This window comes from Pseudorasbora parva, chromosome 18 (assembly GCF_024679245.1).
Source record: "Pseudorasbora parva isolate DD20220531a chromosome 18, ASM2467924v1, whole genome shotgun sequence".
Classification (NCBI taxonomy): Eukaryota; Metazoa; Chordata; class Actinopteri; order Cypriniformes; family Gobionidae; genus Pseudorasbora; species Pseudorasbora parva.
This window is the reverse complement of record NC_090189.1, coordinates 6,888,901-6,916,546: the sequence shown is the minus strand read 5'-3', so window position 1 is coordinate 6,916,546 and position 27,646 is coordinate 6,888,901. Positions and strand designations below refer to the sequence as shown.

Here is a 27,646-nt window from a genome sequence, read left to right as displayed (position 1 = left end):
TTAAAATCAAGCCTTTTATTAACACTGATGTGGCTGTAGGTAAAATGTACCGAATGATTCAAAATTATTCACATTTTATGGTAAGAAAGACATTTTTGGTCCATTTACAAAATGTCATATTTAAAGGTGTTATTGTTATCCTGGCATTAAAAAGCTCATTATAGTCGAGACATTTAACTGTCCTGATGTGTTTTCTGCATCATTGGTGATCAGTCCGGCTCTGTCTGTGGTTCAGGTGTAGAGGGAAGGGAAGGGCATCTCTTCTGTCGGCTGAATCCTAAAAGAGAGAAACAGATTCACTTTTCATCAAGCCCAGGGAACTAGAACTCATCTATTCACAGCAGTTTAAACCTGTCCTGGAGGCACCCCAAAATGTGCAGAGTTTCTCAATATGTGTTCTTGTCTGTGTTCTTGTGGAAGTGGAAAAGTTCACATCCCTGGCTGGACTGCGGCTAAAATTCGGCCCTGGCAAACCCAGCCCATCCGGTCCATGAGTTCCCCATGAATGTTTTTGCTGAAGTTAGGGCCTTAAATTTGAGTAAATAAATAAAACTAATTTACTGCAAATGCACAAACTGAAAATTGCACTTTTGTCACACAGAAAGGCACTTGACTTGACAGTAAAGCACTGATGATTTGGAGCTAGGATGCGGTAAAGTAAATTTACTGCTTTTAAATACTGTCATCATTTACTCACTCTCGTGCCGTTTCAAACCTGTATGACTTCTGTGGAACACAAAAGAAGATATTTTGAAGAATGTTGGCAACCAAGCCTTTTTGGTTAGCCTACCATTTGAATATTGTATGAACAAAAAAAAAAACAGACCTTAGGACAAGTTCATCTCCCTCTGCTGACGTCACACCATCCACTTTGATCACTTGCCTGGATGAGATAAAGGCTAAACTTTCTGCAGCTAAACAGCTCCAAGACTGAAGCTATAGTCAGCACTCCGTTTCAGGTCTGGAAATCCGTTATCACCAGCATTGCTTTCTCTGATCAGGTCATTCCACTTTCCAGTTCAGTCACCAATTTGGGGGTCAGAATGGAATTGCAGCTTACATTTACATGTCATGCATTTGGAAGCGACTTACATTGAATTTCAAGGTAAAACATTTACATTTTTGTCAGTTCTTGCTTTCCCTGGGAACCGAGCCCATGACCGTGGCGTTGGTAGCTCCACGCGCTACTGTTTGAGCTACAGGAAACCCTACAATTTACTTTTGAGGCTCACATCAAACAACTGAGTAAGACCTCCTTCTTCCACCTCAGAAACATTGCCAAACTTCGTCCTATACTAACATTTACATTTACATTTAATCATTTAGCAGACGCTTTTATCCAAAGCGACTTACAAAGAAGGGGAGAGTAATAGAAGCAACGGAACAGACAAGGCCAAAAACCTGTAAGAGCTGTAAGAAATCTCAATTAATTAGCACAATACACAATTTTTTTTTTTTTTTTTTTTTTTAAAAGACAGACATCTACAACAAAAACTCACGTCCGCACAGTGCCGAACACTGGATTTTGATAGCTAAGATAGCTACAACCCATTAGGACTAAGGCTGTTGCCCCAGCTGTTGTCGTTAATGCAGATTCAGTGGCCCAATGGGTTGGTTTTGTATTCTAGCTAAACGCGCAGCAATAGCCATCTACAACAAAAACTCACGTACGCAATATACAGAACACTGGATTCTGATAGTTATGATTACTATGTAACATACCCGCCTGAAGGCGCAAATCCGGATGAGAGACGTAGATATGATCCCGGAGTGTACGCTTTTGGTCGTTGCTGTGGTGATCAGTAAGTGCTATTCTGTATTGGTCAAGTGCAAATGGAAAAGATGTGTCTTAAGATGTTTTTTAAGAATGGCTACAGACTCGGCAGCACGAATTGAGATCGGCAGGTCATTCCACCAGGTAGGAACGGTCCAGGAAAATGTCCGTGAGAGCGATTTCATGCCTCTTTGGGATGGAACCACGAGGCGCCGCTCGTTCGCAGAACGCAAGCTTCTGGAGGGTGTGTAAGTCTGAGCAAGTGAATTTAGGTATATTGGTGCCGAGCCAGAGGTTGTTTTGTAGGCGATAACTAGTGCCTTGAATTTGATGCGAGCAGCCATTGGCAACCAGTGCAGTTTGATGAAGAGAGGCGTAACATGCGCTCTCTTCGGCTCATTAAAGACCACTCTCGCCGCTGCATTCTGGATCAGCTGCAAGGGTTTGATAGTGCATGCTGGAAGCCCAGCCAGAAGAGCATTACAATAATCCAGTCTGGAGAGAACAAGAGCTTGAACCAGGAGTTGTGCAGCCTGTTCTGATAGGAAGGGTCTAATCTTTCTAATGTTGTATAAAGCAAATCTGCAGGACCGGGCTGTTGCAGTAATGTGGTCAGTGAAGTTTAACTGGTCATCAATCACAACTCCAAGGTTTCTTGCTGTCCTTGATGGAGTTATGGTCGATGAACCAAGCTGAATGGAGAAATTTTGATGAAGTGCTGGGTTGGTTGAGAAAACAAGTAATTCTGTCTTTGCAAGATTGAGTTTAAGATGATGCTCTTTCATCCAGTCAGAAATGTCTGTCAGACAGGCAGCGATACGAACACTGACTGTAGGATCATCTGGTTGAAATGAGAAGTAGAGTTGAGTGTCATCCGCATAGCAGTGATAGGAGAAGCCGTGTTTCTGAATGACAGAACCTAATGATGACATGTAGATGGAGAAGAGAAGTGGTCCAAGGACTGAGCCCTGGGGAACCCCAGTAGCTAGATTATAAGACTTAGACACTTCACCTCTCCATGACACCCTGTAGGACCTACCAGAGAGGTAAGACCTGAACCACTGGAGAGCAGATCCTGAGATCCCCGTCCTCTTAAGTGTTGACAGGAGGATCTGGTGGTTAACTGTGTCAAAAGCAGCAGACAGATCCAGCAGAATGAGCACTGAGGATTTGGAAGCTGCTTTTGCCAGTCTCAGTGCCTCAGTTACCGAGAGCAAGGCCGTCTCAGTCGAATGGCCGCTTTTGAAGCCGGATTGGTTGTTGTCTAGGAGGTTGTCCCTTTCAAGAAACATAGAGAGTTGATTGAACACAACTCGCTCAAGGGTCTTTGCAATGAAAGGCAGAAGGGATACCGGTCGGTAGTTTTCTAAAAGTGCTGGATTCAGAGAGGGTTTCTTAAGCAGTGGGGTTACCCGAGCCTGCTTAAATGCTGTGGGAAAGGTTCCCGTGTGAAGAGAAGTGTTGACAATGTGAGTGAGTGCAGGAGTGATTGAAGAAGAAATAGCCTGAAGGAGGTGAGTGGGAATAGGATCAAGTGGACAGGTAGTAGGGTGATTGGAAAGGATGAGTTTAGAAATATCTGCCTCGGAGAGTGGAGAGAAGGATGGAAGCGTGTTCGTGTTAGTTGTTGAGATGTGCGTGTCAGTTAGTGATGAGGAGAACTGTTTGCTAATGAGAGCTGTTTTGTTGGTGAAAAATGATGCAAAGTCATCAGCTGTAAGAGTTGATGAAGGAGGGGGAGGAGGTGGACAAAGGAGAGAGGAGAATGTTTTAAAGAGTTGGCGAGAGTCAGAGCAATTGTTGATTTTGTTGTGGTAGTATGTTGTTTTAGCAGTGGAGACATTTGTAGAGAAAGAAGAGAGAAGAGACTGATAAAAGGCAAGGTCAGTATTGTTTTTAGATTTATGCCATTTCCTCTCTGCCGCCCTGAGTCCAGAGCGATGTTCACGGAGAACTTCAGACAGCCAGGGGGCAGATGGGGTGGGGCGGGCTGGTCTGGATGAAAGGGGGCAAAAACTGTCTAAGGAGGATGTTAGAGTGGAGCAAAGAGTGTCAGTAGCACTGTTAGTGTCCAGTGCTGAGAACTGAGCAGGTGGAGGGAGTGAAGATGAAACCATAGTGGATAGGCGAGAGGGAGAGAGTGAGCGTAGATTACGCCGAAAGGTAATCTGTGTAGGAGTATGTTTTGTATCAGGAGTCAGTATGAGGTTAAGAGTGATGACAAAGTGGTCTGAGGTGTGTAATGGAGTAACTAAAGTGTTGTCTGTGGAGCAGTTGCGTGTGTAGACCAGATCTAATTGGTTACCTGATCTGTGAGTAGCCGTAGTAGATACTAACTTAAGGTCAAATGAAGTCAGTAGAGTGCTGAAGTCTGCAGCTAGGTGTTTATCAAGATGGATGTTGAAGTCGCCAAGCAGAATCAGTGGAGTGCCATCCTCAGGGAAGCTAGAAAGTAACACATCCAACTCCTCCACAAAGTTACCGAGGTGACCTGGAGGACGATAGACCACTACCACATGGATTTTAACAGGGTGAGTAATAGTGATTGAGTGCGATTCAAATGAATTGGCCGGTAGAGACGGTAATGGATCAAATTTCCAATCATTTGAGATAAGCAAACCAGTACCCCCACCCCTCCCAATAGGCCGAGGAGTGTGTGAAAAAGTATAATTGCTTGAGAGTGCTGCAGGAGTGGCAGTGTCCTCTGGTTTGATCCAGGTCTCAGTTAGGGCCATGAGGCTAAGCTGAGAATGAGTCCCAATAGATGAAATAAAGTCTGCTTTGTTTACAGCCGACTGGCAATTCCAGAGACCAATTGGAATAAAGAGTAAAGTAGCAGAGGATGTTAGGATATAGCGCAAATTATTAGGATTACGGCGTCTCGTGCGTACGGAGCGTGATTTACGAGTGCTAGTAGTTATAGTTGAGATTTGAAAGCACATGGTGAAAAGGCCAGATAGGAATTAGAGCCGAACACAAATAATGAAAAGGAAGATGATACTCAAGTGCCTTGCCGGGGTCCTTGCTCGGGAGGAGTTGCACTGGGAAGAGTTGAAGTCTTTACACTCGTCGGTCTTCACACAAGGAGGGCTTCACACTGCCGCTTCCGCTGCCGCGGACTATCACGCTATTTATACTCACTTGAGTATCGTTATTGAAAGCAGCTGGGAACGCCCCCAACAAACTCGCTTCCAACGTGGCAATGACCAAACAAATGCTAACTCAACAAATGCTAACTCCCACACACACCCAGAGAATATACCAAAACTAATAATACACACCTCAGCACTACACAGACACACTTATCCAACAACAAATGAACAAACAATCAAATGAGAAAAGTTACAAACACTTACAGAGTAGTTGTCTATCAGTCAATTGAATTGCTTCTCTCTAACATTGGCAGATGCGGAGAAGCTTGTCCACGCCTTTATCTCCTCTAGGCTGGACTACTGCAATGCGCTCCTTATCGGCATCCCTAGCAAAAGTGCAAGAGTACCTCGAGTACAAGATCTCTCTCCTTACCCACCAGTGCATCCATGGTGACGCACCCACCTATCTCAAGGAACTCCTCACCACACAAACAGCCACTCGTAACCTCCGCTCTGTTTTGCTGTATCGCCTTAAAACTCCCACAACCAAAGGCTGTACTATGGGAGATCGGGCCTTCTGCTCTGCAGCCCCCAGTCTGTGGTATGCTTTTACCTGACCACATTTACCAGACTGTAAATGCTTTTAAGCGTGGTCTTAAAACCCACCTTCTTAGCAGAGCTTCAAATTGATTTGTTATTTCTTAATTTTTCAGTTTTATTTACTTATTTATTTATTGTTGTTGATTGTTTTATTTCTGTAGCACTTTGAGATTTTGTTTAATATAAAGTGCACTATAAATAAAATGTATTATTATTATTAAAACTAAATTCGGAGTCAAAGTGCCATTCATAGAGCAGCAGAAACGCAGCATACGCTCGTCAGCGGCTACGCTGTGTCCTTGATCCGCCTCTTTTATCGAGGTGACTTGTGTGGACTAGAGACAGACAGGTATCCCAGAATGCATCTCGCAACAACCAGCAAATGTCAATAGTGAATGAGAAATTTTAAAATACTAGCGTTATTGTGTCACAAAATGTAGTTAAGACTTTTTCAGTCAAGAAGGTAGTTGTTTAAAGCTCAAATCTATGGTTTATTTATAAAGAGAGCACCTATTTGAAAAATCTGATGTTTTCGGAGTTAACCCGCAGACAACAGCCTTTCCTCGGCTAGAGCTTCTGACGTCTGCCGCTGGCTCTGATGTCTCTGTAGTGGTTAAACACGAGATATGATTCGTCTTGAATCTATAATTTGTTCCCTGGTAAATTGTTTTGGCTGAGGGCAAAGAGAAGTTTCATAACTTTATATTTTTAGGCTATTTAACTTTACCCTTGTAGCCTAATAGAGCTGACTTTGTATGTTTAAATGAATTGTTTGCTTTATTTCTTTTACTTATAATTTTTCTTTGTAGCTTAAAGTATACATACAGAGAAAAGCGGAGTGAGAGCGAGCTGAGTGACGCGATAAAGAACTGATGTTTTGTTTGCAGAATTACCGGACTTCCTCTGGAGTTCGTTCTCCTGAGTCAAACTCGGCAAGTCTGAACTACCAAGGACGCAAGTTCGAAGTTCGCTTACTTGGTGTTGAGAAACGGCCGCTGGACACACATGTCCTGTGTTACCCAGCATGCACTGCTCTTACCAGTTCTCAGGACTCCAAACGGTGTTGTGAGACTCCATAATGTGGAAAGCGTAAACGTGGCGTGAGGCGTCAGATGTGTTTGCAGCGCTGCGGTGGACCACTTCCCCATTAAACAGAATAACTCCACCTACAGTACCAAAACATTTTAATATACATATACTACCATTCAAAAGTTCTAGCAACCATGCTAAAACATGATAGCAATTATGTGCCTATTCAAATTAGCAATGTGTTAAATAATTTCAGCAACATGCTAATTCATGTTAGCAAAGTGCTAATCATGCTAACAACCTATTATAACATACTAACAATGTGATAAATCATGCTATCAAGCAACATGTTAAATCATGCTTGCATTTGTAATGGAGGCTAGCTAGTAGTTGCTGTGCGGTAAAACTCACTCTGAATAAACTGATCTCAAGAGACACTCTAAGCGACTGACATTAGAGTTTGTAGCCTTAAAGGGTTAGTTCACCCAAAAATTCTTTCATTAATTTCTTACCCAAATGTAGTTCGACACCCGTAAGTCCTCCGTTCATCTTTGGAACACGAATAAAGATATTTTTGTTGAAATCCGATGGCTCAGAAAGGCCTTCATTGACACCAATGTCATTTCCTCTCTCAAGACTCATAAAGGCACTAAAGACGTTGTTACAAAGCCCATCTCACTACAGCGGCTCTACAATCATTTTACGAAGAAACGAGAATAGTTTTTGTGTGCAAAAAAACAAAAACTACTTATGAATCAGCGTATTGATTCATGATTTGGATCATCAATGTAACGTGATTTCAGCAGTTTGACACGTGATCCAAATCATGAATCAATCCGCTGATTCATAACGGCCCGAAATCAGCCATCACTATATCAGTCGACTCGTTATATCGTTTTTTTGTGCGCAAAAACTATTCTCGTGTCTTCATAAAATGATTGTAGAGCCGCTGTAGTGAGATGGGCTTTGTAACAACGTCTTTAGTGCCTTTATGGGTCTTGAGAGAGGAAATGACATTGGTGTCAATGAAGGCCTTTCTGAGCCATCGGATTTCAACAAAAATATCTTCATTTGTGTCTGAAGATGAACAGAGGTCTTATGAGTGTCGAACAACATTAGGGTGAGGAATTAATGACAGAATTTTCATTTTTAGGTGAACTAACCCTTAAACCTCCTTGTTAGAGCCTCTAGCTCTCATGACGGCTGACCAGGGTTCAAGTCCCGTTTGGAACGGACGGTTCGAACAGGAGGGGTGACACATGCTAGCAATATGCTCATTCATGTTAGCCTTGCTGTAAATCTTGCTACTAGCATGTTAATCATATTTTCAATGTGCTAATTCTAATAACCGATCATTCAAATTTGAATGGTGGTGTTTATACTGTATATGTTTACTTCAGGAGTTGGAATTTATTTCCGATTGAATCAACAGTTTATTTAACTCACCTTTTTTAACAGGAGCGGAAACAAAGAGCGTGTCATCATAATTCCTCTCTCGGCCAATGAAATCAGTGCCTTCAGGTGTCAGTACCATTCGCCTGGTAATCCCATCTTACACACACAGGAAACTCATTTTGAGTACAAAATTTCATGGAGCTTCACTCAGATAGCATCCATGCCCAAATGATGTAAAATGCCATGAATCTGCTTAATGTGTTTTAAATCACCATTGTGTGATCTTGGTATGAACCACAGGCAGCCGTTCTCGAGCGTGGCGTCTTCCAGAGCGATCCAAATGCCCATCAGCCTTCCCAGAGGCTCCGTGTGAAGGAAGGTGGAGTCCTGGTGTGGTGTCACTAAGTCAAGGGTCAAAGGTTAACAAAGTGTCTTTGTGTTGCTTTCTCATTGGCCAAAGATGTAGGCGGGTCTTACCTTCTCCACCAATCCCTGGTTGCTGTGTACAGAACAGACACAGAAGAGGTGAGTAATAAAAAAATGACCCTTATAATGAGTGTAAGCATCACTTATAAGCCAACATATATTAACTCTACCTTAAAGATGTACATACTCTGCAGAATAACTGGATTTATCAGGCCAAGTTTCTTACCCAGATTCTGCAGATGAGAAGAAAACACACACACATATTTAGCTTATAAAAACTTTTATGTTAAATGCGATTAATCGATTCGACAGCCCTATATATATATATCTGTGTGTGTGTCTGTGTGTATATATATATATATATATATATATATATATATATATATATATATATATATATATATATATATATATATATATATATATATATATATATATATATACACACACACACACACACACATATATATATATCAGCCTATATAAACATAAACTTTTACGTTAGATGTGATTAATCTCACGATTTTTTATAATTTCAGTTTTTGTTAACAATAACAACACTAGTCTGATAGGGATGTCTGGTTTTAAAAAGATTTTGGGCCCTAAAGAGATTTCAAAATGAACATTTAAACGAAGACCACAATTTACATTCGTTTACATGGAAGTTTGTTCATTACTTGAACTTTTGGTGAGTGTGTGACTGCTTTAAACAGCGGCTCATACGCGTGAAGAGCTGTAGGAAATATAAAACACAAAGAGGTAAGGGGCAAAAGAATTGGAAATAAATCGGATGAAAGGGTGCGTTTAAATATGAATATCATGCTGTGTCATTTTCTTAAACACCCACCATGTGCAATTTTATTAAGGGAAAGTTCTCTTGGCACCAGGAACTCTCCTAAAAAACACAACAGTTTCATTATGGGGTGCATTTCCTGGGACTTTTTATTTACATCTCAGCACAACAAACCTTTATCATCAAACACGCCTTTCTCAAAGAAGAAACGGATCTTGTCTCCACTTGTAAGGAAATAGTCTGCCTTTCCCTGGACAAACACAAAATATGACTGAGTTGACCGCTTCTAAATGTGTGTGGATTTACATTGGACTTTTTTCAAGCAGGGTTGGTAGAATGTTTAAGCATACTAGTAGTAGTGGTCTTACCTGCATCTTTACCCAGAAATATTGGATTGCATGTGGAAAGAAAGGTGTAGAAGAACAGATTGAGATTGATAATGTCTGACGATGATGAGGCATTGGCCGTTTACCTGTGTTTTCAGCTGCTCGTCGTGGTCAGTGGAGAACTGTACCCTGCAGTGCTCAGGTACGTCCATCCGTTCAATAATCTCACTTATTCGTTCCCGTAAAGTGTCACATTCCTCTGGGGACAGAAGCCCGTCCAGCACCAGATAGCCCTCATCCCGGTACTACAGAATAAAAACAGTACAGAAACCTGATATCACAAAAAATTGCAAAAAGTTTAGCACATGTACCATGGTAATGGTGGGGTAGTATTTGAAGTACTGTGTAAATAATGGAATATTAGTATGGCATTCATATTGTATCATATTTCATATTGAAAACTCAAAGTGACTACACTTGATTTTTCTTTACTTCACCCTTTTTTCTTACTTTTAAATGCATTTAGGTATATGTCATTGTGAATATGCAAACTACAGATCCACAAACTTTTGAAAATGTTGTATGCATGGGGTGAAATTCAATGGGATGATTGGATAGAATGTGAAAATGGGTGATTCAAAATAACAACTTTTCCATCGAGGCCATTAAATCCCAGGACGATTTTTTGAGACATCTGAAGATTAATAAGTGGAACTGGTTAAATCTGTTAAAGGCACAATATGTTTGATTTTTTTTTTTAAATCTTTTTTTTTTTTTTTTACTTGAACAATGTTATATATTTAGTTGACTCGTGTACCATTATCTCAAATATTTCCAAGAATATTTCAATCTGGAGAAATAAGCTATTTTAAGCAGGACACAGACCGTGTCTGTGCGTCACCTATCAATGAAATCATACCCGTGTTACCTGCAACGGGGTAATCTAGCACTCGGAAAGCGTTCCACCCATAGGGGCGGCCATTGCTAACCAAGCCATCACCTGCTGTTAGCATCCCATTGACTCCCATTCATTTTTGCATCACTTTGACAGTGAATAACTTTACATCTGAGACGTTTAAAGACTCCATTTGTCCATTGTTTATTTATAAAGAAACACGACAATGCATAAAAGGCTCCATTACCTTGTATCTTAGACTATCGCCCCATAGAAGCTGCTTTTGTAAATAAATATAGGCTAACGATTGCGTCATTACCAACACGACTCTGTCGAACAGTTGAGAAATTACCGAATAGACCTGAGGAGACGCTCGCAGGCAATCTTTTACTGTCTATGAGACAGTCGGGGGGACGTGGAGACATAAAGTCTGATAAAGTCAAGGGAGAAGAATATGGAGAAGCCCATAGTGAGCCAAAAGCAACGGGAGAAAATATTTAAACAACGTGATTCAGATTTCACTTTCCACAACTACTAGAAGACCTACAGCTGTCAGACAGGAGGCTCACGTCACATCTACGTCCTCAAGCTCAGTCTGAGCCGGCGCAGTTCGCTCAGCCATCAGGAAGTGAGTGCTTCTAATTTACTTCAGTTCTCGCCATTGAAGTCTATGCGGTCGCTGTGTCCATTTCTTTTACTGTCTATGGTTACACTTGATTTCTGTTTATTGTTTAAATACATTCATTAACAGAAAACTAATCATTGTTATATAGCTCAACGCAGTGTTTTGAATAATTTTCTCAATTTACCGCGAGTACCATGTTTTACCGTACCTAATATTGAGCTTACTGCAGTGTGCAACAAGTGTCTAGTAGCTGCCGAGCGAATGCAGAGTAGCATTAACATAACTTTTAACACACTTAAATGCATCTGTGACGATATGTTACATAGTTGATTATGATTGGCTGTAACTTTGGGATCAAGGGTTGCTGAGCAACAGGGGCAGGGGATCGAAAACACGAGAAATAGCAGACAGTGAGTTGTTGAGGACTGTGCTGCGTATGTTCAATAAAAAACCAAGAGATTGAGTTCACCAAGTTGTCTGACAGTTTCATAACATGGTGTCAGAATTATAAGATCTTCACGCCAGTGGCGGCTGGTGATATATTTTTTTGGGGGGGGCGCGTGTTTTTTTTTTTTTTTGGGGGGGGGGGTTAATTTTAATTATATTTAAGAATAATTGCGTATATTTAAGTATAATTATGTTAATTTAAGTATAATTTACTTATTAATTATACATAATAATAATAAGTATATATAAGTATAATTACTTATAAATTATTTTACTTATTTATAAATCAAATAAGTAAAATAAATACAAAGCAGTACCAAGAAGCATGTTGACTAAATTCAAGCATTAAAGAGAAAACAGTGTCTGCACTTTTTATCTTTTTACATATTTATTTCCCATATATAATTGAACAAGGAAAGGAAAAAACAAAAGTAGCAACAACAGACTGGCATGTTGACTACTTGAACATAAATTTTGCTCTCCTTTCTTTCTGGCCAGTAAATTTCTCAATTACTCTCTGATTAAAGTCAGTCATCTCAGTGACAAGTCTCTTTTCCATGGACAGCAATGCAAGTGCATTCAGCCTCTCCTGGGTCATGGTGTTTCTGAGAAAAGTTTTTATTCTTTTCAAGGTCGAAAAGCACCTCTCACTCACTTTGAAATAAGAGACAGGGAAAGCAAAAAAGGGCATTGCTACCGTCACATCCAGTCAGCCACCTCCTTTTCTCATAACAAGCGCAGGTGAAGCTCCGAGTTTAGCTTCGTCCTCTGTCACAGGACTGCTGCTGAATTTGTAAATCGGGGTGGTCCGGTCCGAGATCCTTAATTCTTATTTTTTCTTCCAGCGAACGCCTTGAGAAAGGATTTTTTTGTAAATCAATCACAGAATTTAGTTTGACTGCTGCCATCTCTACTGTAACAACAATGAGTAATGAGTTTAATGTCTCGGGGAATAATTAACTCAAAAGGGATTTAATATTCAATATTCATGAATTTATGAATATAATTTGCTAGTCGTTCATTACGTATTAAAATTTTCCGATAGGGAAAATTTTTTAATTAAATACAAGTAACCCTTTACGGAATTGCTTGAAATTATCCTTCTAAGTTTGTCCTGCAAATTAGTTATAGACTTTCCAAATCAATTCTCAATAAGGGATTACTGCTTTACGAGCGCATAAGAAACATTAACTTTACTGATCAGGACAAGTTCAATATTTCAAATGGTCATACAGTTTACTTTACTAACATAGTAGCATAAGCAGTTAGGTAACGTTAGATCGTAAGTTTCATTGACTTTGTGTATGTGGGAGAACAACAGACTCAACTCATTAAATGTCTTTTGGAGGTTTAATAAACACAGACTAAAAATAACACTCCGATTCACACAGAAAGTACACACTAAATATGCATCAAGAGAGTAGAAATATAGATATTAACGAAAGAATACATAAAAGAGAATAATGAATAGACTGAAATTAGAGAGAGATAAAAGAGAGAGATAAAAGAGAGATAGAGATGGTACAAAGAATTAGGGGTAAGAAGCAGCTTTCCTTCAGTTCATCAAATACAACCTTCACAGAGTTAACTTGTCCCAACGGGAACATAACACACCTTCTTTACAGCAGTTTGAATTTGGAAGAATAAGAATACTTGCTTTCTTTTTGGTTTCGTTTTGGCTTCTCGCGTGTGTGCGTGTGTTCCTGCGTATCCGGTGGTTCTTTCCGAGGTTGGGAGGGAAGCAGCTTTTTTTTTTCTCTAGCGGCGCTTCGTGTTCTCCTCCTGAAGAAGGCCCGTGGGGCTAGTAAGTTGATGAAACGAGGAGCAAAGGGTTGTTGAAGACCGGATTGTAGAAGATTTGGGAAGAGAGGAGATTTTCAGAAGAAGAGGATTTTCAGAAGAGGAGTTTTTCAGAAGAGCTGAGGCCTGTTGGCCCCATAGTGTGGTGGGCCTCGGTTTCTGGTCCCACACAGCACATGGCTCTGTGTCTGGAGCCCCTCCCTGCTTGGGGGGGGACGTGTTGGTTCAGCCAGGGAGAGAAGACAAGAGCATTTCGGAGAAGTAAGAGAGTAAGAGAGAAAGGGGGGCATCCGAGCACCCCTTTTAAAGTCTGGGAGTAGTCCGGCCCTCCAGGGTTAGACTTAACCAATGAGATTGTTGGGATTTCCAGGCGGGAAGTTCCTCAGAAGATTTTACGTCTCTTTGTTTCAAAACTTGAATCAGTGGGTCTCTGACCATTCATATTCTAATTAATGCAACAAACACACACTGCATTTTCTGAATAAGTGATATACATGGAAGTGTAAGTCGTGAAGTGAGCATTAATTTGATAGGAGACATGACATATATGAGGTTATCTGAACTAGTAATTTGTTAAGACAAAGACAAAAAGATGCAAAATACCATACAGAATAAACATTTTACAAGACAGTTATGGGTTTACATACAATGTCCTGGGGTGCATGTTCATTTATAGATGGTTGTCTATAATTTGAGGTAAAAGCGTGTGTTTTACAAGGACTTTTCATGTGGCCAAATTCTTTTGGGCCATAAAACATCTTATCAGATGGTTTCCAGGGTAACGAAGAATCTTTCTCTGTTGTGTTGGGGGAAGGTCTGCCACCAAGCACAACTTTCAAAACATATTTGTTAAATGTAACTGGCGATTGTGTGTTTGATTCGCCTGAGTCGCTACACTACGAATGTTTAGGCGGGGTCAGAGTGACGTTGTCACCAACGCTCTCTCGCAGTAGTGGCCAAGAGCGTAACATTGAATGACAGTTGACGAGAACCAATCAGATTGTGGATGAACATGTATGCAATTCTGATTCGCCAGGGACGCAGCGACCTGCGCCCGGAGGAGAATCTTTAAGAAACCAATTAGAGACCAGCTTCAGGTCACATGCTGCCCGACGATTTATGGACTCAGATAGACATCCATTTGTCCGGCGTCCCTCGCCCATGAAACCGCATGAACCATTACAAAACATATAAAATAGTTTTTTTATTACATGCTGAGGCTCTTAATTACCCGCCGGCACATCATATGAGTAAACTATTTTATTTTTATTTCATTTTTATATAATTTTTGTATACATGTATATTTCTGGAATTGTGATGGGGCGGCGCCCCAGCACCCTCTATTGACAAGCCGCCACTGCTTCACGCACTCCTCTGATCAGAGCAGGAGAACGGAAGGAAAATGTCGAAGTTTAACGCACCGGAATCCTTTGATTTCGCACAGCCACCGGTCGGTGTGGAGGCAGCGCTTTGCGCAATTCAGGGTTGCAACGAAACTCGACAAGGAAGACAGTGAAGTGCAGGTGAATTCATTACTGTATGCAATGGCCAAACAGGCTGAACCAAGCCTGCAGTCTCCCTCTCATTTACTGAAGCTTTTGCGCCTCGATCGCCCCCCGGTGACCGTTCCCAGTATAGCCGCCCCTCTGTGATTTCTAATGGACGCGAGGCAAACTAAATAATAAAATTACACTTAAAAAATTTTTTCCCCAAAGTTAGTTTATGTCACTTAAGGCAGTTATCATAGCGATGATTTCATTTCAGGTGTTCGTTTTAAAAATAAGTTTAGTTTGAGTTAGTTATTTGATGCTATAAAAACGGGGGGTGTGACGTCATGATTGACAGCTGAGACTGACGGCTTCTCTGAGTGAAGTTGTCACTGAGGCGCTAACGGACTTTTTTCGAAATTTTTGGGAGCAGATTAGAGCTTTAGCTTTAATTTCTACATTTCCATAACTGTTTATTTCACACCAACATAATTAATTGTTCTGCATCTGCGAGAGTGTGGGCGGGCTTTTGATATCGCAGCTGTACTTCCTGCTCTACTTCCTGCGCTCTACTGCGCAACTCCGGTCCCGAAATCGCTACTGCGCAGACTCTGTCCCTAGATGTCCACGCCGTGCAAGGCTGCCTGAAAGCTTCAAATCTGCCAAGCGGAAACGGATGATGTCGAGTCGTCCATATTTTTTTACGGTCTATGGGCTGAACCCATATTCAGTACATTTACGTTTTCTGCGGAGGAGTAAAATGAGTACTACAACGCAGTAGTTAAAAAGTTTGATGAACATTTCGTGCCCAAACGCAATTTAATTCATGATCGCGCTTGTTTTCACAAAATAAATCAACGAAATGGTGAAAGTGTTGAAGCATTTGTCAGGAATCTGTATGAGCTGGCAGAGTTTTGTGACTATGGGGCTTCTAAAGATGAGCGGATTCGCGATCTACGTGGCTGAAAAGCTGCAGCTAGACCCCGATTTGACGCTCGAGAAGGCCATACAGATCACTCGCCAGTCAGAACTGACCAAAATGCAAAGTGCCGATATGCGAGGTGCATGTCATGTAAGTGAAGTGGGGCACAAGTTTAAGCACACAGAACAATTCAAGAAACACACAGGAGGCAAATACTGGAATTCAGACACTAAACAAAGAGATGAAAGTAGCAATCCATCCTGTTCTAGATGTGCACGTGTACATGACCGTGGGCTTGTCCTGCCCGAGGAAAATGATGCCGTAAGTGTAACAAAATGAGCCATTTTGAGATTTCTTGTAAAACAAAGACTGTAAAAGAAGTGACCAGTGACAGATGTGAGGTCGAATCAAACAGCACATGTATTTGGGGTCAGTTTCACATAGTGCTAATGAGGATGAGTGGCACGTGAACCTACCAATGAATGGCACTATGGTAAAGTTCAAGATAGATACCACAAGAGTTGATATCACAGTTATGTCTGGGCAAACATTCCTGAACCTTCCTTGTCGCCCACAACTTACTAAAACACTTGCAGACATCAGGAGTCCGGGGGGCAAACTGGACTGCATTGGCAAATTCTTAGCCCACATGGAAAGGATGGGACAAAATGTCAGTTTCTGGACATATGTTGTCAAAGGTCCATATACTAATAATCTACTTAGCCGGAAAACTGCCTGTGAAATGAAACTGGTGAGCAGGGTTGACTGTATTAGAACTGAGGATGATGTTTTCGGAGACTTTGGGCTTTTAAATTGTGAACCAGTCAAAATTAAGCTCAGACAGGATGCCAAACCAGTCTCTCAACGCCTCGTCGAGTTCCCTTTCCGTTAATGCCAAAAGTGGAAGAGGAGCTACAGCGTATGCTCAGGTCAGGGGTCATAACAGAAGTCACTGAAGCAACAGACTGGTGTGCTTCAATGGTGCCTGTGGTAAAAAAGAATGGTAAAGTGAGAATTTGTGTTGACCTTAAGAAACTTAATGAAGTAGTGATGCGTGAGGGATTCATTCTGCCCACTCTTGAGGACATCACATCTGCCTGGTGCCGGTGTATTCTCAACATTAGATGCGTCTAGTGGGTTTTGGCAGATACCATTGGAGGAGAGCTGCAGAAAACTCACCACTTTCATCACACCCATTGGCCGCTTCTGTTTCCAAAGATTACCCTTCGGAATTACTTCGGCTCCGGAGATATTTCAGAGAGAAATGAGCACTCTTCTCAAAGATCATGTTGGCACTGTAGCAGTAATGGACAATATACTGGTGTTCGGCAAAGATAAGGGGAACACGATCAAAACCTCGAGGCAGTCTTAAAAACCTGCCTCGAGGAGAATCTGGTGAAAAGAGAATCTGGTCTAAAGTTAAACAAAGACAAATGTCACTTCGGAAAACTGAGATTCAGTACTTCGGACATGTTATTGGAAAAGAGGGAATCCGGCCTGATATGAATAAAGTGAGGGCCATAACGGAGCTTCCCAGCCCTAAGAATCTGACTGAACTGAGACAGGTATAAGGGCTGATTAATTACCTGGGCAAACTCATCCCCACTCTATCGTCAATTCTTCATCCAATGACTGAGCTCCTGAAAAGTGACACTAAATGGGTCTGGGATGAGGCACAGACACAGGTCGTTCAACAGGGCCAAGAACCTTCTGACTATAGCACCAGCACTAGCATTTTACGATGTTACCAAGATTACAGTGGTCAGTGCGGATGCAAGCAGCTATGGCCTCGGAGCTGCACTTCTACAGGAGCATGAGAATGGATTACGTCCCATTGCTTTCTGTTCAAGGATCATAACAGAGACAGAGTGGCGCTATTAGGAGTGCCTAGCCGGGGTGTGGGCATGTGAGCAATTCTCACGATACCTACAAGGTATGGACAAATTTGAACTCCAGACTGACCATAAGCCTCTGGTGTCCTTGATAAACACGTATGATATTGATAAAGCTCCCGTAAGATGCCAGCGACTACTAATGTGCCTGATGAGATTTAATGTCAAAGCAGTGCATGTGCCAGGCAAACAGCTCGTGGTGGCTGTCACGAAATCCGTTGACACACCAGGACGAGTCTGACACAGAGGATGAGGTCAAGGTATTTTTACAGGCAGTACTGTCTACTAAACCAGTAAGTGAAGACAAGTTAAGTGCCATCAAGAAAGCCATGCAAGAAGATTCATATCTGTAAGTACGTCAAGGCTGGCCCAGTCAGATGTCTCAACTGCCAGACCCACTCCACGGGTTTTACACTGTCAGAGCTCATCTCTCTGAAGTGGATGGACTTTTGTTGTACGAGGACAGAATAGTGATTTCAGATTCACAGAGAAAAGAGGTGTTACATCAGCTTCACACAGGCCATCAAGGTCTCACTAAATGCAGGGAAAGGCATAAAAAAGCTCAGCACAATCATGGTGTCCTCAAACAACGCCTCTGTTTTAAACAAGCGACCTGTAACAGTGTAAAATTACATATTGTGCCTTTAATTCTATTTATTCCTGACCAAGAGAAAACGGATGATGTCGCGTCGTCCATATTTTTTTACGGTCTGCGTTCCTGACACGCCAAAATCCGTCTCATCGGTCTTTACAACTGAGTCATTCTATATTTAGGGGTACATTTCAGGTCAGCCAAAAAGTCAGAAAATCAGTATTCTTTTTTGATCAACAAACTAGGTGGTTGAATAATATATGCCCTCAAAGGGCTGAATTAATTATTTAGCAAGCTTAAGCTCTAATTACTTTTTTTAAATGTTAATGAAAATCAACATTTGATTCATTATATTGTCAACTGTGTTACGGACGAATGCTGTGCCATAAACCCACAGTATGCAGAATTTTGTATTATTTACCATCCTTACCAATATTTCCATCTCAAGAGATATCCCTATCTATTTTTCTGGTGGTTTAGTTCACATTTAAAAGATTCATGACATAAAAATCACACATAACACAGTTGACAGACAAAGTAACACAGTTGACAGCAGTAACACCAATGACAGAAGGAAAAGAGAAGACTCATAAAAATGATAACTTTCTTTTTTAATTTAACAAAAATAAGTACAAGCAATTGATAACATTTAAATTAAATTGTCAATCATGTGAATAATTTTCAACTGTTACAGTTGATAGGTAACACAGTTGACAGGTAACACAGTTGACATTTCAGCCATTTTTGGGTCTTGTGCAAACTGCTGGCCTTGGATTAGTTGGTAGTTGACCTAGATGAATTTGTTTTGAAATTCTTTCTCTACATATTTATAAATATAATATGTGACGCAAGTTTACCAGAATATGTTGATAACACAGTTGACGGTCAATTAACCTACTCTATGTGCCGACAATAATATAAATCATATCTTGAAGAGGAGAAGTTGTAATTTATCACACTGTCTTCAAATTTACCACCAAAAAAGGAATTACTTTTTTTGATGTCGGACATGTGACTTTGGAACAAACCATTGCTGATTTATAGGGGGTTTTATAGGGAGTAACACGGCTGACACTGATTTCTCAGACACACACAAAACGGATGATATAATGTAGATGCATGAGCAAAATATTTTTTAAAACACCGCATAATTTAATGATTATTTTGATATATTCAGATATATTCAGAAACATGCATTTAAGTGCAAATCTGAAGATCAAAACCTCACATTTACCAAATCGGACAGCACAAAAACAGCAAATTCCAGTATAGAATTTGAATTTTTTGCAAAATAAAAGATAGGTATCTGTTGGATTTTTGTATTAAATTACTAATAAATGTCCCCTGATATTAAAGCAACCATTGCTTGGAGTGAAAAGTTAAATGAAAAATTGGTTAAATTGATAATTGATTCTGTAAATGACAGCTAATTTGTTAAAGAGAATTTTTAAGGGTTCGAATCAAGTTATTTTTTGAAGGACTTTTATTTTGACACAGCCTTAACATGCACCGGTGGTTGTATAAAACGCGCCCTCTTTCCGCTTTGTGTATGTGCGCACGCTCTCGTGAAGGACGCAGCCTACGATTCATGACGGGTGTCTCTCTTTCTACTGTGTTCTTTGTGCATCCCACTCGAGGGTTATAAGGTAAACAAGTTTTAATGTCTTTTAGTAAGTAATTGTATTGTTTTATTGTGATGTTGGTTATTGTGTGGGAGTCATACAGTGTTTGTTTTGTTTGTTTGCTGTAGCTCTTACGGTGTCTACATGAGTGTCACGAATAAAACGCAAATGGAAACATCAGTTTAATGAGTATTCGACCATCATTCCAGTGGGTTAGCAACAGTAAGAGCTTAGCCATTCATCGGAGTCTGCAGCATTAACGACTGGTGTTCATGCCGACGAGTCTTTGGGTGAACGCTTACGGGCAGCAGGTCGATTTCTGATGGTCAAATGTGATTCGATTATGGACAACTAACTTACAGACTGTGAAAGGCTGCTCCTTTTAAGGTGATATTTTTCCCTCAACACTTCTACAACAGCAGAAGGACATTAAGGTGAAACATTTAACCAACCAGAGACTTTGTCTTCAAGTTTAAAATGTTTCAAGGATTTCGAAAGACTGAAATCGTTTGTTGTGTTTGAAGAAGGAATATTTATATAATTTTTAAATTAGACGTTTGTAGTTGCAAAGGGTTATTTGTAAAACCATCGTCATTGCTAATGTTTGACGATATATGTGATAATACTGTTTTGGGAATTCACAATTACATTTTAACTGTGTTGAATATATCTTATAGTGTGTTGATCTAGTAATTTTAAAATGACCGAGTTAAATTATTCTGTTGAAAATGTTGAATGTGAAAGGCAGATTAGTATTCTCCAACATGATATTGAAACCCTTAGTAATGAGTATCAAACATCAGACGGTTTAGAAAGACAACAAATAATAGAGGTAATTGAAGCTAAAGAACAAAGTTTGAGTGAACTTAAAGGTAAACTTCAAGAAGATTTAGGAGCACATCAAGGTCCTCGACGGTCTGTTCGGTCACGAAATCCCACTGAAAAAATGCTTGCATTTCAAAGAGATGAATTTCAGAAGAAGGAAAGAAAGCTTATCTCTATGTATGAACAATGGAAAACATTAGCACGTAAGGCTAGAGAGCAACTCAAGTCTGATATCACCGAGAGCCAGATGGCATCTCTTATTGATGCCCTGGAAGAGGAAAAGGAGAAAGTTATGCGTCTCTATGTCGAAGTTCGAAATCATGTCACGCCATCTACTGAACTAAGACGTCGTATTGATGCTTGTGATGCAGTGACGGCAGACATAATAAAGGTTGCTTATGAAAGAATATCAGGAATCGACGAATTTAATGCCGAACAAGCAAAAGATCGCTTAAAAGAACTTCTTGACTCGAGCTATGCTCGTTCCATCTATGGCTCTACTGTGTCCCGAGTTAGCCGCAAGTCTAATGCTCAGTCAAGTCATCATACTACATCTTCGTGTGTAGCTTCAAAACATGCTGAAGCAGCTGCAGATTTGGCAGCAAAGGAAGTGGAGTATAAAATGCTAATAGAAGAAAATAAACAGAAAAAGACAATTCAGGAATTGCAAGAAAGGCAAGAGAGAGATCTAGATGCTCAAAAACGTGATCTAGAGCAGTTACATGCAGAGAAGGATTTAAAGGTAGCACGGGCAAGGTTTGAGGCCTACAATCGAATAGCAGTGCAAGAAGTCGAAGATCCTCTAACATACGGTGTTAATCGAGAACAATGTTGTCTGCCTTCAAGCCTTTCTAGCCAACCTGCTAATCATACATCTCAAAATGAGTTGCCATCTCTTGTTCAAGCCCTGCAAGATAGCATGAACTTGAATAGATTACCAGCTCCAGAGCCCTCTTTATTTGATGGTGATTCCATTCATTATGTTGAGTGGAAGACTTCCTTCATGTCATTGATAGATCGAAAGAATATATCTGCTGCTGATAAACTTTATTATCTTAAAAGGTATGTGGGTGGTTCGGCGCGTAAAACCTTGGATGGGACCTTCTACAGGAGTGACAACGAAGCCTATAAGGACGCCTGGAGTAAATTAGATCAAAGGTACGGTCAACCATTTGTGATCCAACGTGCCTTTCGTCAGAAACTTGCAAACTGGCAAAAGGTTCAATCAAAGGATGCTGTTGGACTAAGAGAATTTTCAGATTTTCTTAATGCCTGTCAAGATGCTATGCCTCATGTTGTAGGTCTACAGATATTAAACGACTGTGAGGAAAACCAAAAGTTAGTTCAAAAGCTACCCGAGTGGGCTGCTTCACGCTGGAATCGGCAGGTTACGCAAACCTTGAGAGACAATAAGGAGTTTCCAGACTTTAAGGCTTTCGCAGCATTTGTTTCATTTGAGGCAGAGATCGTCTGTAATCCAGTCACTTCTACTTATGCTCTCAGTTCAACATGTGCTGAAAAACGAAATTTCAGAGAAACAAAGAGTAAAGGTAATGTTCTCAACACTCAGACTGTCTTGGGTTTTGATGGGCCAAAAATCGCAATGAAAAATCCCAAACCTCCCTGTGCATTTTGCCAAGATACTAAACATCAGCTTGGAGATTGCTTCATACTGATGACTAAGACATTAGCAGAGCGACGGGCATTTGTAAAGGAAAATAATCTCTGTTATGGATGTTTAAAAACCGGCCATTGTGCAAGAGACTGTCGCCATCGTCTTTCCTGTCACACCTGTAAAGGGAAACATCCTACTTGCCTTCATGATGATAACTACCCCAGGAGAGAACGGTTGGTTCCTGTAACAACTTCTGTTTCTGGGTCAGAAGATGAGTCAACAGCTGCTCTGTCATTGAGTGTGGCCGGAAGGGGATCATCTTATACATCGATGATTGTGCCGGTATGGTTATCCAGCAACAATGTGAGTACAGAAAAATTAGTTTATGCCTTGCTTGATTCACAGAGTGATACAACCTTTATCGACCAAGGAGTGAGCGACGTCTTGCAGGCAGATAAATTTCCTGTTAAGTTAAAACTGACCACGATGACTGGAAAGGATACCATTGTAAAGAGTGAAAGGATTTCAGGACTCCGTGTAAGAGGTTATAGTTCTGCCACTTATATCGAACTCCCTCCTGCCTATACTAAAGATTGTATTCCAGTCAATCATGCACATATACCTACATGCGAAACAGCTAAACTTTGGAATCATCTTTCAGCAATTACTGATGAGATACCCTCTTTGAAGGATTGCGAAGCCGGTCTTTTGATTGGCTACAATTGCGTTAGAGCATTAGCACCAAGACAAGTGATTTTAGGAGAAAATTATGAACCCTATGCTGTCAGAACTGATCTAGGTTGGAGCATTGTTGGACCTTCATTACCCAGACTTGACTCTTTTGGCGTTACCGGTCTATGTCACAGACTTTCTGTAAAAGAAATTCCTCCTTTGACTCCAGCAGATGCCATACGCATTTTAGAATCTGATTTTAAAGATGTTAACAATGACGACTCAACTCTTTCTCAAGATGATATTACTTTTCTAAATAAGTTAAGTGATCGTATAAGGAGAAACAGCTCTGGACACTATGAAATGCCTCTACCTTTTAAAAAAAGACCTAATATGCCAGATAACAAACAATTTGCTCTTGTGAGACTTAACCATCTGAAGAGAAAATTGTTAAAAGATCAACGGTACAAAGAGCATTATGTGAAATTTATGGAAGAGGTTATTGAAAGAGGAGAGGCCGAGGAAGTTAAAGATGGAGGCAGAAAAGGCGGAGAGTGGTACGTTCCTCATCACGGTGTTTACCACCCAAAGAAGCCGGATAAGTTGAGAGTTGTTTTTGACTGTTCTGCCAGATATCACGGAACCAGTTTAAATGATCATCTCCTTCAAGGACCGGACCTGATGAACAGTTTGACTGGAATTCTTCTCAGATTTCGTCAGCACCCTGTGGTTTTGATATGTGATGTGGAGAAAATGTTTCATCAGTTTCATGTGTGTGAAGCAGACAGAGACTTTCTGCGTTTCTTGTGGTGGAAGAATGGAGACTTGAACGAGCAACCCTGTGAGTATAGAATGACAGTTCATCTTTTTGGAGCATCTTCATCGCCGGGATGTGTGAACTATGGATTGAAGCACTTGGCTGAAGGCAACAAGGATCAGTATCCTTTAGGATTCCAGTTTGTAATGAATGACTTCTATGTAGATGATGGTGTTACAAGTGTACAAACAACAGAGGATGCAATTCAGCTTGCTCAAGAGGCCAGAGAACTTTGTGCCATTGGTGGCCTTAGACTTCACAAATTTGTGTCCAATGATAAAGCTGTCCTGGAAAGTATTCCCTCCTCAGAACTAGCAACTAATGTAAAGGAACCTGATCTTTCGTTTGATCCCTTGACAGAGCGAACATTGGGGATTCAGTGGAGCATGGAACTTGATTGTTTCAAGTTTGAGATTAGCCTCAAGGAACAGCCAGTAACTCGACGTGGAATCCTATCTACGATTGCATCATTGTATGACCCATTAGGGTTCTTGGCTCCTTTCACCCTTCTTGGAAGGAAAATACTTCAAGAAGTCTGTAGACAGGGTACAGGTTGGGATGACACATTGAGCAATGTGTTGCAGCCAAGGTGGGAGTGCTGGAAAAGAGATTTGAGTAACCTGAAGAAAGTGAATATTTCCCGCACATATGCTCCTCCTGGGTTTGGACAGGTAAAGAAAGTAGAGTTGCATCACTTCTCAGATGCTAGTACTAGTGGATATGGACAGTGCTCATATCTGAGATTGAAGAATGAAAGGGAAGATGTTCATGTTGCTCTTGCCATGGGAAAGTCTCGTGTATCTCCTTTAGAGATTACAACTATTCCAAGGTTGGAGTTGACTGCTGCAGTGGTTTCAGTGAGTGTCAGTAAAATCCTAAAAGAAGAACTTCGATATACTGACATCACAGAGTTCTTCTGGACCGATTCCAAGGTTGTTCTTGGATACATCAATAATGAGGCCAGACGATTTCATACGTTCGTTGCTAACCGAGTGCAAAGGATTCATTTGAGCACAGTTCCACAGCAATGGAGGCATGTTCCAACAACTGACAATCCTGCAGATCATGTGTCAAGAGGTCTTACTGTGGATGAAATGATTTCATCTGATTGGTTCACAGGACCAAAGTTTTTATGGAATAATGAAATGGTTGTCCCTTCAAATGAGATTCCAGAACTACTACCAGGTGACTCGGAAGTTAGAAGCTCTCAAACCCTTAACACAAAGGCAGTAGAACATGAAACTATTGTAAATCGCCTGTCAAAGTTCTCATCTTGGTCCCGTGTAGTTCGAGCAATCGCACGCATTCAACGGCGAATTCATAAGGACAAATCAAGTAGACTTTCTACAGTTGAGGAAAGAGAACAAGCCGAGTGCTTTATAATTAAGCTTCTGCAAAAACATGTATTTGAAGAAGAATTAAAAGTATTAAGTAAAGGTATTCCATTGTCATCTCATAATGAGTTGTATAACCTTAACCCATTTCTTGATAGTAATGGTGTGCTTAAGGTGGGAGGAAGACTCAGCAATTCCTTGTGTAGCTTATTCAAACATCCTGCAGTTATCCCCAAAGACCACCATATTACAAAATTGATCATTGCTGACTGCCATGAAAGGGTTAAACATCAAGGTAAAGGCTTTACCATTAATGAAATCCGTTCAAGGGGGTTTTGGATCCCAGGTATTAATCGTACTGTAGCATCTCAAGTGCGCAACTGTGTTACCTGTAGAAAATGCAGGCGTCCAACAGAAGAGCAAAGGATGGCTGACTTGCCTTCAGAGAGAGTGAATCCTTCACCACCGTTCACTTATTGTGGTATGGACTGTTTTGGTCCATTTTTTGTTAAACAAGGACGGAAGGTGTACAAAAGATATGGATTGATCTTCACTTGCTTCTCTTCCCGTGCCATTCACATTGAGATGCTAGATTCTATGTCGACTGATTCCTTTATCAATGGCTTGCGCTGCTTTATTTCCATACGTGGAGCAATTCGACAGATTAAATCTGATCAAGGCAGCAACTTTATAGGTGCCAAAAATGAGCTGACTGAGGCTCTCAAAGAACTTGATGTTGAAAGGCTGAATAACTTCTTAGCTGAGAATCAGTGTGACTTTGTCATGAATGCACCATGTGCAAGTCATACAGGAGGTGTATGGGAGCGACAGATTAGGACTGTAAGAAGTATTCTCCAGTCTACACTCTTGATTGCTTCTGAAAGGATTGATGATTCATCTCTAAGAGCATTCTTTTATGAAGCAATGTCAATTGTAAACAGTCGACCACTCACTGTTGACAATTTAAGCGATCCAAATAGCCTTGAACCTATAACACCAAATCATTTTCTCACTATGAAGTCTACCATTGCCTTACCCCCTCCAGGCAAGTCCACTAAAGAAGATCTCTGTGCAAGGAAAAGGTGGCGCCATGTTCAATATCTTGCGGAACAATTCTGGAGTCGCTGGCGGAAAGAGTATCTCTCCAATATAGCTGTTAGACAACGTTGGCACACCCCTAAGAGAAATCTGTTAATAGGGGATATTGTAATAGTCAAGGACAATGATCTACCTAGGCACAAGTGGTCCTTGGGTAGGATCGTAGGAACAACTATAGATTCAGATGGACTTGTGAGGAGAGTTAGGGTTTATCTTGGTGATAAACACCTTGGAAACCAGGGAAAATGTCCTGGTAAGCCTTCTATTATTGAACGTCCAATTCAGAAGTTGGTTTTACTGCTGGAGGCTTGCTGAAGTTTTGTTTTGTCTTTGTTTTGTTTTTTCTTTAGTTCTTTTTTTTTTTTTTTTTTTTTTATAGTTGTGTTGTTAGAAGTGTCTTTGTATTTTTTGAAATCATTTGTTTCTGGAACTCTTGATTTGGTGGGAGTGTAAATGACAGCTAATTTGTTAAAGAGAATTTTTAAGGGTTCGAATCAAGTTATTTTTTGAAGGACTTTTATTTTGACACAGCCTTAACATGCACCGGTGGTTGTATAAAACGCGCCCTCTTTCCGCTTTGTGTATGTGCGCACGCTCTCGTGAAGGACGCAGCCTACGATTCATGACGGGTGTCTCTCTTTCTACTGTGTTCTTTGTGCATCCCACTCGAGGGTTATAAGGTAAACAAGTTTTAATGTCTTTTAGTAAGTAATTGTATTGTTTTATTGTGATGTTGGTTATTGTGTGGGAGTCATACAGTGTTTGTTTTGTTTGTTTGCTGTAGCTCTTACGGTGTCTACATGAGTGTCACGAATAAAACGCAAATGGAAACATCAGTTTAATGAGTATTCGACCATCATTCCAGTGGGTTAGCAACAGATTCCACGGATATGAAATGTACCCCTAATTACAGAATGACTCAATATGACTGTACGTCTATCCTCAACAGCGATGAGAAAAGTAACAGCTGTCAAGACACACAAGTCTATGCTCAGGGCAATAATAATAAATAAACTACTACTACCACCACTACTAATAACAATAATAATAATAAAACGCAGTTGTTAAACTGAAAACCACAAATTGAAGAGTTACCCCCCCCCCCCACACACACACACACACTTCGCTTAATTTAATTTACACTTAATTTACAGTCATTATTACACACGTGATTTAACTAGATTGTTTTTTAATTTTTGTCCATCTTTTGCACGCATGCACGAGGCGATCTATAAACACTTATTATGAAATGCAAAACACTGATTGTCATCAAAAGTCTTATTGTACTCGTAAAAGTGCGTTTTCCAGCGTTTCTGATAACAGACACTAAAACAATATATGGTACCTTTAAGAGTTTTGACAGCAGTTTGGGGCAGTTTCTTACCTTTTGCACGTCTTGATCTGTTAAAATATCCATGCTGGAAGACAGTCTGAGAAGAGGGTTAAAAGGAAAGCTGTCTGTCTCATCCTATATAAGCATAACGTGGTTGCACCGTCAAATACGATAAACTGCATGGTGATGTAGGATTTTTTTTTAAACAGTAACTAACGGGAACCTAAAAGTAAAC

The 27,646-nt window shown here is 40.6% G+C and overlaps 1 protein-coding gene across 1 annotated transcript; it reads right to left on the bottom strand.

The window, feature by feature from the left end:
• LOC137046586 (phytanoyl-CoA dioxygenase domain-containing protein 1-like) lies at nt 1-27,622 on the bottom strand. The gene is made up of 11 exons (XM_067423859.1): nt 27,463-27,622; nt 9,582-9,740; nt 9,284-9,359; nt 9,164-9,211; nt 8,994-9,049; nt 8,487-8,549; nt 8,368-8,389; nt 8,163-8,291; nt 7,942-8,046; nt 6,506-6,632; nt 1-277 (listed from the first exon to the last, which is right to left on the bottom strand). The coding sequence occupies exons 1-11, from the start codon at nt 27,493-27,495 to the stop codon at nt 232-234; spliced, it is 864 nt and encodes a 287-aa protein (XP_067279960.1). The 5' UTR covers nt 27,496-27,622; the 3' UTR covers nt 1-231.
• Between the last annotated feature and the right edge of the window lie 24 nt (nt 27,623-27,646).